Here is an 11,334-nt window from a genome sequence, read left to right on the forward strand (position 1 = left end):
GCCTCTGTCTTCTCAGTGCTCCGGGTCCAGGAGCACTTCAAACACACGTTAGCTCACCAATGCCTGTCCGGCCTTTCTGGCTGCTCTCAGTGGGGTGGTCAGTCCGAACGACCTCTCCACCATCGTCAGGAATAGAAGTTCTCAGTGGTTACACATCACAGTTACTGGAGTAGGCTCGCACGTGGCATAGTAACAATATGTAAAATGTCAGTACACCACTGTCTTTGTGTTAAAAAAGAATTTTGTAGGAAAAATTAGGCCTAGGGAACATCAATTGCTCTCCCTAACAGGACCCGCAAGTTCCTCTACTCATGGGCTGCGTCCACCTACCTGCGACAAAGCAGATAATGGTTTCACAAGTCTCTGCTGAGAGCAGAGAGCCCATTATGCATAAGGGGAACAAAGAGGTGACATTCTCATTTTATAGCAGACACTGAGTGATTAACTTATGAGTTGATAGGAGGGTCGGGTCTCCATTCTCCTCTGCTTTTTCAGATTGCATATTCTTCCCAAGCACATACAGGAATCTAATTTCTACTGTTTACACGCCTTTATTTCTTTCAAATTAAACTGCAAAGGCAAGAATAACAACTTGGTATTTTTGGCTACTGGGGCAACAATGGCAATTCTGTAAAAAAAAACAAAAATACAAATGACCAATAAGTATATAAAAATTTCATTAAACATAAAATAAATGCAAATTAAAACAATGAGATACTTTTTCTATAAAGTGGCAAAATATTTTAATGATAATAAATACCCAGTGTTAGGAAGGTTTCGGAGAAATCAGTGCTCTTTTACACTGCTGAAGGACGGTGAATTACCACAGCTGTTTCTGAAGAGTATGTGTCAAGAGAGCAAATCCATGAAAACGTGCATACCCTACAATTCTACTTCTAGCAATGTAGAAAATAGTTAAGAATTTGTATCCAGATTTAACTATAAAGTTGCACGTTACATCACATCGTTTATAAGAGACTGGAGACAATCTAATAGTAGATTGTTTAAGTAAATTATAGTACAGAAATACAAGGGTGTCCATAGATGGTCATCTGTTAACATGGGAAGTCAGGACTTTGTCAAATGGAAAAAGCAAGTTATAAAAGAGCACAATATGATCTCTTATCTGTTTTTAAAAACCATACATATTTCTATATACATATAGAAAAAACACTAAGAAGGGTATATACCACATTACCATAGGCAATCTCCGGATGGTGGAAATGAGTGATTATTTCTGTGATTAAAAAAGGAAAGAAAAGTCAAAGTCTAATCTAAAAAAATGCTTTCCATAGGTTTTGGCTTGTGATAGAAGGGGCTACATGCCCCAGAGGCATCTACTTGGTTTTGTTCCTTCTGACCTGAGTGGATAATTCTCACAGTTGTTTTACTACAAATGCCATAATCATAGACATTTGACTTTGTCTAGGGAACAGGTCTCTCATTTTCAACTACAGCTCACTGAGGCGATGACTGCGGAAGGAAGCCACCTTCCTTGGTAGGTTGATTGCAAAGCCCAAGGCCCACAATTTACCTGGGGAGTCCTCAGAAAAGTTCTGGAGAGAAAGAAGGCAGGAGCAAGCAGAAAACAGACACAGAAGGATGGGCTGTAGCTTGTAAGGGTTCTGTTTAGTCCTTATTTCAATTCTATGTTCTCCTCAATCTTAGAGGTAGGACTTCTGGGAGGACACTCAACACCTGGCCATAGAGATTCCTTTTAAGACACTGAGTCACTTCAGAAGAAAAATGACAGAACAAGTGATAATCATATTGAAGGGCTGACAAATTGGCTAACATCAAACTGTTAGAGTAACCCCACAGCTACAGAAGATAGTGGCATTTGGACAGAAATTTGTGTTCTGGATTGGTCCAGGGATTCCAGCTGAACCAAAACTCTGAGGACCATTCTTAGTGGGCTCAGTAAATAGTGACGCTATCCAGTAGAGAAGTCTTTCCTAGGAAAAGAGGAAGAGTTACTTGCCCAAATACGACAAACCTGTAAAGTCATGGATAATGTGGCAAAGGATAATGTGGGCATCCTCCACCCTGATTTGAAGCCAGGGCTGAGTTTTCCTTGGCGTGGCTGCCAGACAGGGTTGAAAATCTAATTCTCAATGTATAGGCTATAAAGTAAAGAGAAACCACATCAAGATTTGAAGGGAGGAGGGGATATAGTCATCTTCACTATAAAAAGTCACTATCAACCCAGAGGGTCGGCTCTCAAACGTGACGTTACAGACGTGTCCAAAGTAATGTGTTTCCTATTAGCAGTTTAAATACTGAAGTCTGTAAATGCTATACTTTTAAAAAGAATAAACTACTGTAGATAAAGCTAGCCACCCAACAAAGTCACTTGTATGCTTTCTTGAGTGAGAGAAGGTGGGGTTTGAACTGTGAGCACGAGCATCATCTGCTCTGTGTCATCGTGGCTGAGACTGAACACTGCTGTCACAGAGCAAGAAACAAGGGAGTCCAGGGTCAGAGAGCCCAGGCAGGATGTCAGGGATGGGGGCAGATTTGTGAAAGTGTTCTAGTGTCCTGCCACTGGGAGAAAAGGGAGAGGAGATGCTGGGATGCAACGTGAGCTGTGAAAGAGGCGCCCATTTGAGGCTTTAGGGACACGGGATCAGCCCTATGCATGTTCAACCGGACGTGCTGATACTCATCATTTACATTAGTACAGAAAAGGGGCAGCAGCACAGTTACACCAGGTTAAATGCCAGTTCTTGAGGGGAGCAGCTTTTATAGCGGGCGGTGGAGCCGAGTCCCCCTCCCCTCAGTTACTCATGGGAAACCCGTTCCAAGGCCACATAGAAACTGTTCTTGTCATCCAGGCAATGCCAGCCAATTGGTCCAATTTCACAGTCTGCGCACACCAGAAACTTGATGTTGCCCACGTCCTTGGTGAAGCCCACGTTCTCGAAGATGAACATGTCGTCAACCAGCCAGTGTTCCTGGAGGAGATCGCCATCAGGATTGCTGCCGTCAGCCAGAGCTGGCTTCTTTCTCATGGAGGGAAGGAAAAGCTGCAGTGGAAGAGAACACGAAGAATACAGACGCTGACTGGCCCACTTGCATCATCGCCCCCATCCTGCCTACACTTCACATTCCCTGGCAGTTTCCTGGACTGAAAACCAAATAAGGAGCCCTGTCATCACGTTAGAGACGAGGATGCTGGGTGGCTCCTCTGTTGCCTCTGGTCTGCGCCCTGATCCTGAAGAGACATAAGTGACATGCTCTGGTCATGTGGCTCCAACGCCTGATCCTGATCTCCCTGGAGGTCATTCTGCTATAGCCACACAGGGTGAGTGTGCTCTGTGCCCTCAGATCGTGGCAAGGCTGGCTCCTTCATGATATTCTGCTCAAATGTAACCTCTTCATGAGGTCTTCTCTGACCAATCTGAATTAGCTTCCTATACTGTCCATTGTATTTTTTATTTTTATTGTTTATTTTTAAAAAGAATATTTGTTTATTTGAGAGAGAGAACAAGTAGGCGGAGTGGCAGGCAGAGGCAGAGGGAGAAGCAGGCTCTGAGCAGAGAGCCTGATGTGGGACTTGATCCCAGGACCCCAGGTTCATGACCTGAACCGAAGGGGCTCAACTGACTGAGCCACCCAGGTGCCCGTATTTTATTTTTTGAAATGGCTTTACTGGGGTGTAATTGACACATATACTGTACATATTTAAAGCGTACAATGTGATATACTTTGGCTCATGTAAATACTGATAAATCATTACCAGCAAGATAACACATTCATTACCCCCCAAATTTCCTTATGCCACTACCTCTTTTCTTTCTTACTTATTCTCTGAAATTATTTATTGGCTTAGCTATTTACCATGGGTCTCCCTCCACTAGAACGCAAGCCGCAGGAAAGCAAGGAGCTTACCTTTCCTGTTCATTACTATAACCCCAGTGCCTAGAATAATAACTGACATGGAGCAAGAACTCAAATATTTATAAAAAGAATAAACAGAGGACATCTGGCTTTGTTCTATTCTATCAGTGTTGTGTATATGCTGGACTTATCTTACAAAAAGAGCATTGAAAAGGAAAATCTAGTTCTAGAATTTGGAATATCATCCCAAGGATCCTCCTACCCACTAATCAACATGCCTTCCCGATCATTAGAAGAAAGCCTCACACACATACACGCCCTTTAATTTCTTCCCTATGGTTAGTTTACACACCTTCCGCTGCCCCAGAGTACTAGAGGATACAATGCCAGCAAAGCTCATTACCCCTCTGCTCCTTGTCATTATGGCTGCTGCCAATAAATCTATTTTCCACCCCATAGTACATCTCTACTGCATCCCCAAACTCTAATACAATAGGATGCCCCCAGTGTGGTTGTCTGGCATTAGCAAGCAGAATAAAAGCAAAAAACTTTCTTTTTAATTAAAAAAAAAAACAAAAACAAACAAACAAAAAAACCACTGGACACTAATTAGTCCAAAAGAGGCAAATGCTTTGGTAGAGATGAGCAAGCCTCTTCCTGAATGCTGCTGTTAGGGAATCACAAAGCTGCTAGTGTGCATTAAACACGCTGGGCCGTCGTGTGGCTATCCCTGATAGAGGAGGGAGCACTGATCCAGAACATCTCTGCTCCCCATCTTCCAACCACGTGGCCTGCTAAAACAGGTATCTGTGTACCACCCTACACTGTAAGATCACCTGAGGACATCAAAAAATAGGACAGTCCCTCCTCCTGTTAATATGGTCATTCCAGTCACCCTTTTTTTTTTTTTTTTTTTTAACCTCATCTAATGTTTTTAAGGAGTCCCCAGTGCTTTGTTTTACCCTACGTGAAAATGGGAACAGGCAGAGGCAAAGAGGAACCAAAACTCAGGGACCCGGAGACCTAGGTTCCAGCCTTAGCTGTATCTCTCTGTGAAGAGAGATAAATTCCCCCGAAGGTGTTTCTGGCCTATTCTGTAGGTGTGAAATCAACATCTTTACTACAGGTAAGGTGAGTGAAACATTAAGGGGAGAAAAACCAAAGACTTTTTAAACATTGGCCTTTAAATGTCCAACAAAGGAGCCCCAGCTTCCCTCCCACAGTTATAGTTTGCTTGTTTTTTTAATGATGCAAAACACCACCTCTGAAGTCTCTTTTGAGTAGTGATTTGAGATAAATACTATTAACCGATCATTCAAGGGTTCTCAACATTCTCATTTTTATTTAAATCCCGTCAGATCCATAAGACTAGACCTACATTTAAATTTAAGCACATTGTGTGTGTATTTGTATGCATCTCAATCTCATCTCAACCCTGTCTCTGCAGTGCCCAGGGCTATTGCAGGGTCAGCTTTGGGGATGTAACATTTGGAATACAATTAGGCTTTCTAGATAGACCACTGGGGTGGAAATCAAGAAATTACTATCTCACTGAGGGCTGCTAACTCAGAGGGCCAGGGGCCAGAGTTGCCAGTTACATCCCTGACTGGGTGGGCTAACTGCTTAGGACCTCAGCCACTACCCTAATCCTGGACCATCTCCTCAGAGAGACGTAGAATACGCCAACTCCGGGAGATGGTCAGGGGAACTCCTTTTGCTTTCTCAAGAAAGAGGCAGCTGAGTAGCTCAGTCGGTTGAGCAACTGCCTTCAGCTCGGGTCATGATCCTGGGGTCCCGGGATGGAGCCCCGCGTCTGGCTCCTTGCTCAGTATGCAGTCTGCTTGTCCCTCTCTGCCCCTGCTTGTATGCTCTCAAGTAAATAAAATCTTTGAAAAGGAAAAAAAAAAAAAAAAGAACTGTTAACTGTCCTTTTAAAAATACTTTCTCTTGGGGCATCTGGGTGGCTGGGATGGAGCCCCGTGTCGGACTTCCTGCTGGAGAGGGGGTGCTTCTCCTTGTCCTGCTCCCCCTGCTTGTTTGCATGCTCTTGCTGTCAAATAAATAAATAAATAAATAAATAAATAAATAAAATCTTTAAAAATTTTCTCTTTGTAAAAATCCATTCTTATGGTAGAAAACTTGGCAAGCAGGCTACAATATAGATGAAAATAAAAACTGTTACAGTACAGAGTAAACTTTTGGTATTTTTTTTTTTGTAATTTTCTCCCTTCTCTGAGTATTTGTGGTGGTTTTTTGTGACCAACCATATATATATACATAGCATAAAACCGTTCTTCAAAAAGATTTACTTCAGAGAGAAAGAGCAGGGGGAGGGGCAGAGGGAGAGAGGGAATCCCTAAGCAGGTTCGCTGCCCAAATCAAGAGTGGGATGCTCAAGCAACTGAGCCACCGAGGTGCCCCTAAAACTTACCATTTAAGTCATTTTTAAGTGTGCAGTTTAGTGGCATTAAATACATATACTCTGTTAAGCAACTACCACCACCACGCATCGCTAGAATTTTTTCATCTTCCCAAAATGGCACTCTGTACCCATTAAATACAACTCCCCATTTTCCAGTCCATGCAAACCACCATTCTGCTCTGTCCCTATGACTTTGGAATTTGACTACCCTCGGTACCTCATGAGTGGGATCATACAATATTTGTCTTTTTTGTGACTAGCTTATTTTACTTAGCATAATGTCCTGATTTTTAAATTGTTTAATCAGTCTTAAAATTTTACGGAGGTAACTGTGGGTTCACATGCAGTGAAGAATATAAAGACATATATACTAATTATTTCTATATCAAGACACAATACAGAGATTCCACATACCCTGTGTTTGGTGACACAGTTTTCCCTGATGGTAATATTCTGCAAAACCGGAGCATAATCTCATAACCAGGACACCGACACTGATTTTATTCAGAGTGCCCTGTTTCTGTGTGATGTGTACACACTTCGGTCAGTTTTACCCCGAGGAAGTTCATGTATCCACCACCACAGTCAAGACCCTGAGCAGCTCCACCACCAGGAGGGCCCCTCCTGTCATTTTTATAACCACACTTCCCAGAACCCTCAGCCCCCAGTTCCCATCCCTGGCAGTCACTCATCGACTCTCCATTTCTAGAACTCAAAAATGTCACAGAAATGGAATCATACAGTATGTATTATTTTGGGCCTGGCTTTTTTCACGCGGCACAATTCTCTGGAGAGTCACCCAAGCTGTATAATATGTCAGTGGTTCATTCCATCGTGGTTCATCCAACCATACGGCTACAGCAGTTTGTTTGACATCCCCCTGCTGAAGGACACCTGGCAGTTTCTGGCCAATATGAAAAATGGTACAATGAACATTTACGTACAAGGTTTTGTGTAAACCTGTTTTCACTCCCCTGGGGCAAAGGTCCTGAGGTGCACTGGCTGGGTTGCAGAGAAGTACATGTTCCGCCTCGGGAGACACTGCTGTTGGGTGTGCCCTCGGGGCCTCTGCTGCCCTGTCTCACCAAACACTGCTCTCTTCTGAGTTCATCTTCCGCTGCCCACTCCTGCCACGCTTCTCCCCCCTCCAAAAACTGTAAAAAACAAATTACTCTTTTCTAACCTCGTCTGTCTTTCCTACATTCTCAACCTTTGGTGAGTGTTTCCCTTTTCTCTTTGTCTTCATGGAAATATGGCTCCTCCGTGCTGCCCATCGTCTGACACTCCACCTACTTTGGGATCTTCAGGATGGGGAGTGGGAACTGGTGCTCTCCTTGCTCCCAATTACTCCTACACCCTCACATGCATGTTGGCTCCTCTACGGATCCTGGCATGTGGTGACCCCTCATGGCTGTGTGAGGTGGCCTGGTCGCTGCCCTGTCCACCGCCGATGGGCACCTGGCTCAGCGTCCTTGCTGGTCCCGCATCCTAGCCCCATGCGTGGGCTTCTACCCTCCAAGGGGATGGGTCCTCCCCAGAGCTCCCTCGCCTCCTCTACTGCAATCACCTTAACTCCACCTGGCTGCATTACTTGCCAGTTGTATTACATCCTGGCTTTCTGGCCACGTTGAACTTTTCAGTTCTTCTAAGAAACCGTACTTCTCCTCCTCCTGCTAACTATGAAATATCACCCCGCCGTTCCCTCCATCTCCATTCGGCTTCGTCATGATTTCCTGTCACAAACTTTAGATTTCAGGAAGTTCCGAGTTCCAGGGTATGGAGAGGCCAGTTACAGGATTCACGAAGAACACGTGCTGCAGCCCGGTGAGCACTAATCCGTTCCATCCACGCTGACCCATCCCTACACTGGGCTCCGGTTCACCGATTTACTTAAATCTAAATGTCCGTTAACCTCTTACTTACGTGCACAGTCTCAAGGCACAAGACCTCACGGGCTAGTGGTGTAACAGCGCACCCTGGGCTGGGCGCGGGCGCTCGCGGTGGGGCGTCGGCCTCCGGCCCAGGCCGTGACCCCCGGCCCGCGATCGAGTCCGCACCCGCTCCCCGCGGGGAGCCGCCTCCCCCTGCACCTGGGTCTCTGCCTCTCTCATGAATAAATAAAATCTAAAAACAACACTGAAGGCGTCGCGAGTTGGGCTGGGATTGTGGCGGGAGGGAGCTCTGCGCCGTCGGGCCCTGCTGCTGAGCCTCGTGCTGCCGCTGCCGCCGCCGCGAGGGACACTGCGGGCCCTGAGCGCGCCCCGGCCCCGGCCCCGGCCCCGGCCCCGGCCCCGGCCCCTCCCCCGAGGCCTCCCCGCGAAGGCCCAGGGGCCGTCCCGAGCGGGGCGCACGCGGCGGGGTCACACCCCGGTCACGCCTCAGCAAGGTAAAGAGCCGTGTCCCACCGTCGGCTCCGGGGGCGGCAGCCCCGAGGGAGATGCGAGCGCGAGGGGAAGCGTCCGTCAGGGCGACTCCGGGCCTGAGGCGCGGCCCCCGCCCGCCGGCGGCCCCCGGAAGCCCGGCTGAGGCGCAGGGCACGGGGGTCGGCGGTCGCGGCCTCGGGGCGCCCTACCTGCCGGCGGGAGAAGAGCGCGGCCCCGGGCTGCAGCACCCGGGAGCCGCAGCGCTGGCACAGCACCGCCTTCCGGTTTCGGCCCTCGGCGGACACCAGGTCGCTGAGCGGCTCGGCCGTTTCCATCGCCGCCTCCGCCGCCGCGTCCCGGGCCCGACCGCGCAGGCGCTGTCTCCGCGGTCTCTGCGCAGGCGCGGCCTCCGGGGCGGGGCGGGGCGGGGCGGGGCGGGGCGAGGCGGGGCCACCCCCTGCGCAGGCGCCCGCGTCCCGCTCCCGCCTCCTGCGCAAGCGCCGCGCTCAGCGCCGGGCCGGCCGGGACTCGCCGGCTTTGTGACCCGGGGCCGCGGGGCCGTGACGCGGTCTCCGCGCTCCGCGGCCGCCCCTCGCCCTCGCCTCGCCTCGCCCTCGCCCTCGCCCGGCGGCAGACGCGGGCCGCGCCTCCCGCTGGCGGAGACTGGACTGGCCTCGGGCCGCGGCGCGAGGGCCCCGGCTGCGGCCGCCCCTGGAGGAGAGCTCGTCGGCGGTGCCCCGCGCGGGGCCGGGAAGCCGCGTCGCCGCTGCGCTGGGCGGCGGGTCGTGAGCAGGCGCAAGGCCGCGTGGACACGCCTCGGAGCCGCCTCGGAGCCGCCTCAGAGCCGCCTCAGAGCCGCCCCGCCCGGCGCTCGCGGGCCCCGATCCCCGCTGGCCGGGCTCGACCTCGTCCGGCGGCGTCTCCTCCGCCCAGCGCAGCGGCCTGCGCGGCCTCGTTGCCTCAGTAGCTCCCCGGCGGGAGCCCGCACGGCGCAGGGGCACCGGCCCCGGCCCTCAGGCGGGCGGCACCGGGAGGCGGCACCGGGAGGCGCCCGGACCCCGCGGCCTGCGACGACGACAGGCACGGGATGGAGTAGACGGAGGCCACGGCCCGGGAGTAATCCCCACTGGGGAGTTAGAAAAGGGTCTCCCTACGCGACGTTTTTCTTTTTTTTTTTTAAGATCATTTATTGGGCAGCCCGGGGGGCGCAGGGGTTAGCGCCGCCGTCAGCCCAGGGCGTGACCCTGGAGGCCCGGATCGAGTCCCGCGTCGGGCTCCCTCTGCCCGGGTCGCTGCCTCTGTCTCTCTGGGTCTCTGTGGATGAATAAAGATCTTTGAAAAAATAGAAGATTATTCACGAGAGACCCAGAGAGACGGGCAGAGGGAGCCGCAGGCTCCCTGCGGGGCGTCCGATGTGGGCCTCTGTGGGCCTCGATCCCCAGGGCCGGGGTCACGCCCTGGGCGGAAGGCGGCGCGAACCCCCGCGCCCCCCGGGATCCCGCCACGTGACAACTACGTGACATCAGAGTGTGGCCAGGACTTTGTCTGGAAAGGGGATTTCAGACAGAACAATACCTGAGCAAAGAGGAGAGCGAGTCTGGGGACGTGCAGGCGGCCACTGGACACGTTATACCTAAGGGGGGAACAGCTGAGCAAAGGGAAGATCAGAGGGGCAGAGTGGGCCCAGCACCATGGGTCTAAAGTCATGGGAAGGAATTTTGAACTTCATAATATGGGCGACGGGTATCTATGGAATAAAGGCCAGAAAGAACTTTGATATTCACTGAAAATTTGCTGTGTATTAGGTGCTGTGATAACACTGATGACAAAATGGAGGAGCTAGACTGGAAGGAGGAGAAGACAGGCCATCACCATGAGTCTGGGCAAGAGATACAGGCCCGAACTATGTGGTAGCAGAGGGAATACAAATAGAGGAATGTATGTGGAACTATTAGAAATAAAGTCATTAAGGACCAAGAAATAAGTTGGGTGTCTGTATTGTAATAGGGGTGACACGATAAATGATAAATCTCTGAGACTGGAGACCTATTTGGCTGGTTGCCATCCAAGAGACCTAGAAAAACAAGAGGAACCCCCAAATTAGGGGTACATCTGTGTATGTGCATAAACAAAGCGTGTAGGATTGGGAAGAGTGGGAAGAGAGCAAAGTTTTAGATGTTTTCTGTAGAATATTCAGCCGTGGCTGCCATAGAACTATTTAGGAATTTGGTCTGCAACTCAGAAAAACAAGCAGTAAAGATAGTCCAGGAGCCCTCAGTTCTTTACCCCCATTTCTCTGCCTCCCCTGGATCTTTCCCTGATAGGATGAGTCACATGTTTCATAGCTGTGGTTTGATCAGCAGGCACAAACCATCTGCTGAGGAAAGGTTGGCAGGCTTCTTTAGAGAAAATAACTTCCTTTTTGGCTCCCTTTCCTTTGCTCTGGAAATACCAGGATTTTTTGCAGTTTTGCAGGCCTTCTCTATAGCTATTTATATCATGTGCCATAAATCTAAGCAAATAAAAAAAAGACCAGAGTGACTAACACCCTAAAAGTCAAGTGGGTACTAAATTAGCTCAAGATGGATTCCCCTTTATTCTGTTTGGTTTTCAAGTAAACTCCAGGTGTGAGAGGAGTCAATAAACATGCAATTTCATATAAATATTTTACTGATGAGAATCTTGGCAAGGGTAAAGGGGTAGCTACCT

The 11,334-nt window shown here is 49.5% G+C and overlaps 1 protein-coding gene across 1 annotated transcript; it reads right to left on the reverse strand.

Moving 5' to 3' along the window:
* Positions 1 to 531: 531 nt before the first annotated feature.
* RABIF (RAB interacting factor) lies at positions 532 to 9,036 on the reverse strand. Its single transcript, XM_072733514.1, has 2 exons — positions 8,835 to 9,036; positions 532 to 3,026 (listed from the first exon to the last, which is right to left on the reverse strand). The coding sequence occupies exons 1-2, from the start codon at positions 8,958 to 8,960 to the stop codon at positions 2,781 to 2,783; spliced, it is 372 nt and encodes a 123-aa protein (XP_072589615.1). The 5' UTR covers positions 8,961 to 9,036; the 3' UTR covers positions 532 to 2,780.
* Positions 9,037 to 11,334: the final 2,298 nt, after the last annotated feature.

This window comes from Vulpes vulpes, chromosome 13 (assembly GCF_048418805.1).
Source record: "Vulpes vulpes isolate BD-2025 chromosome 13, VulVul3, whole genome shotgun sequence".
Lineage (NCBI taxonomy): Eukaryota > Metazoa > Chordata > Mammalia > Carnivora > Canidae > Vulpes > Vulpes vulpes.

What these genes read in the sequence shown, in the direction of transcription:
- RABIF (XM_072733514.1), bottom strand. Translation starts at nt 8,960, where the DNA reads ATGGAAACGGCCGAGCCGCTCAGCGACCTGGTGTCCGCCGAGGGCCGA. An exon ending in CGCTCTTCTCCCGCCGGCAG is followed by an intron (nt 3,027 to 8,834) that starts GTAGGGCGCCCC and finishes CTTCCACTGCAG; the next exon opens with CTTTTCCTTCCCTCCATGAG.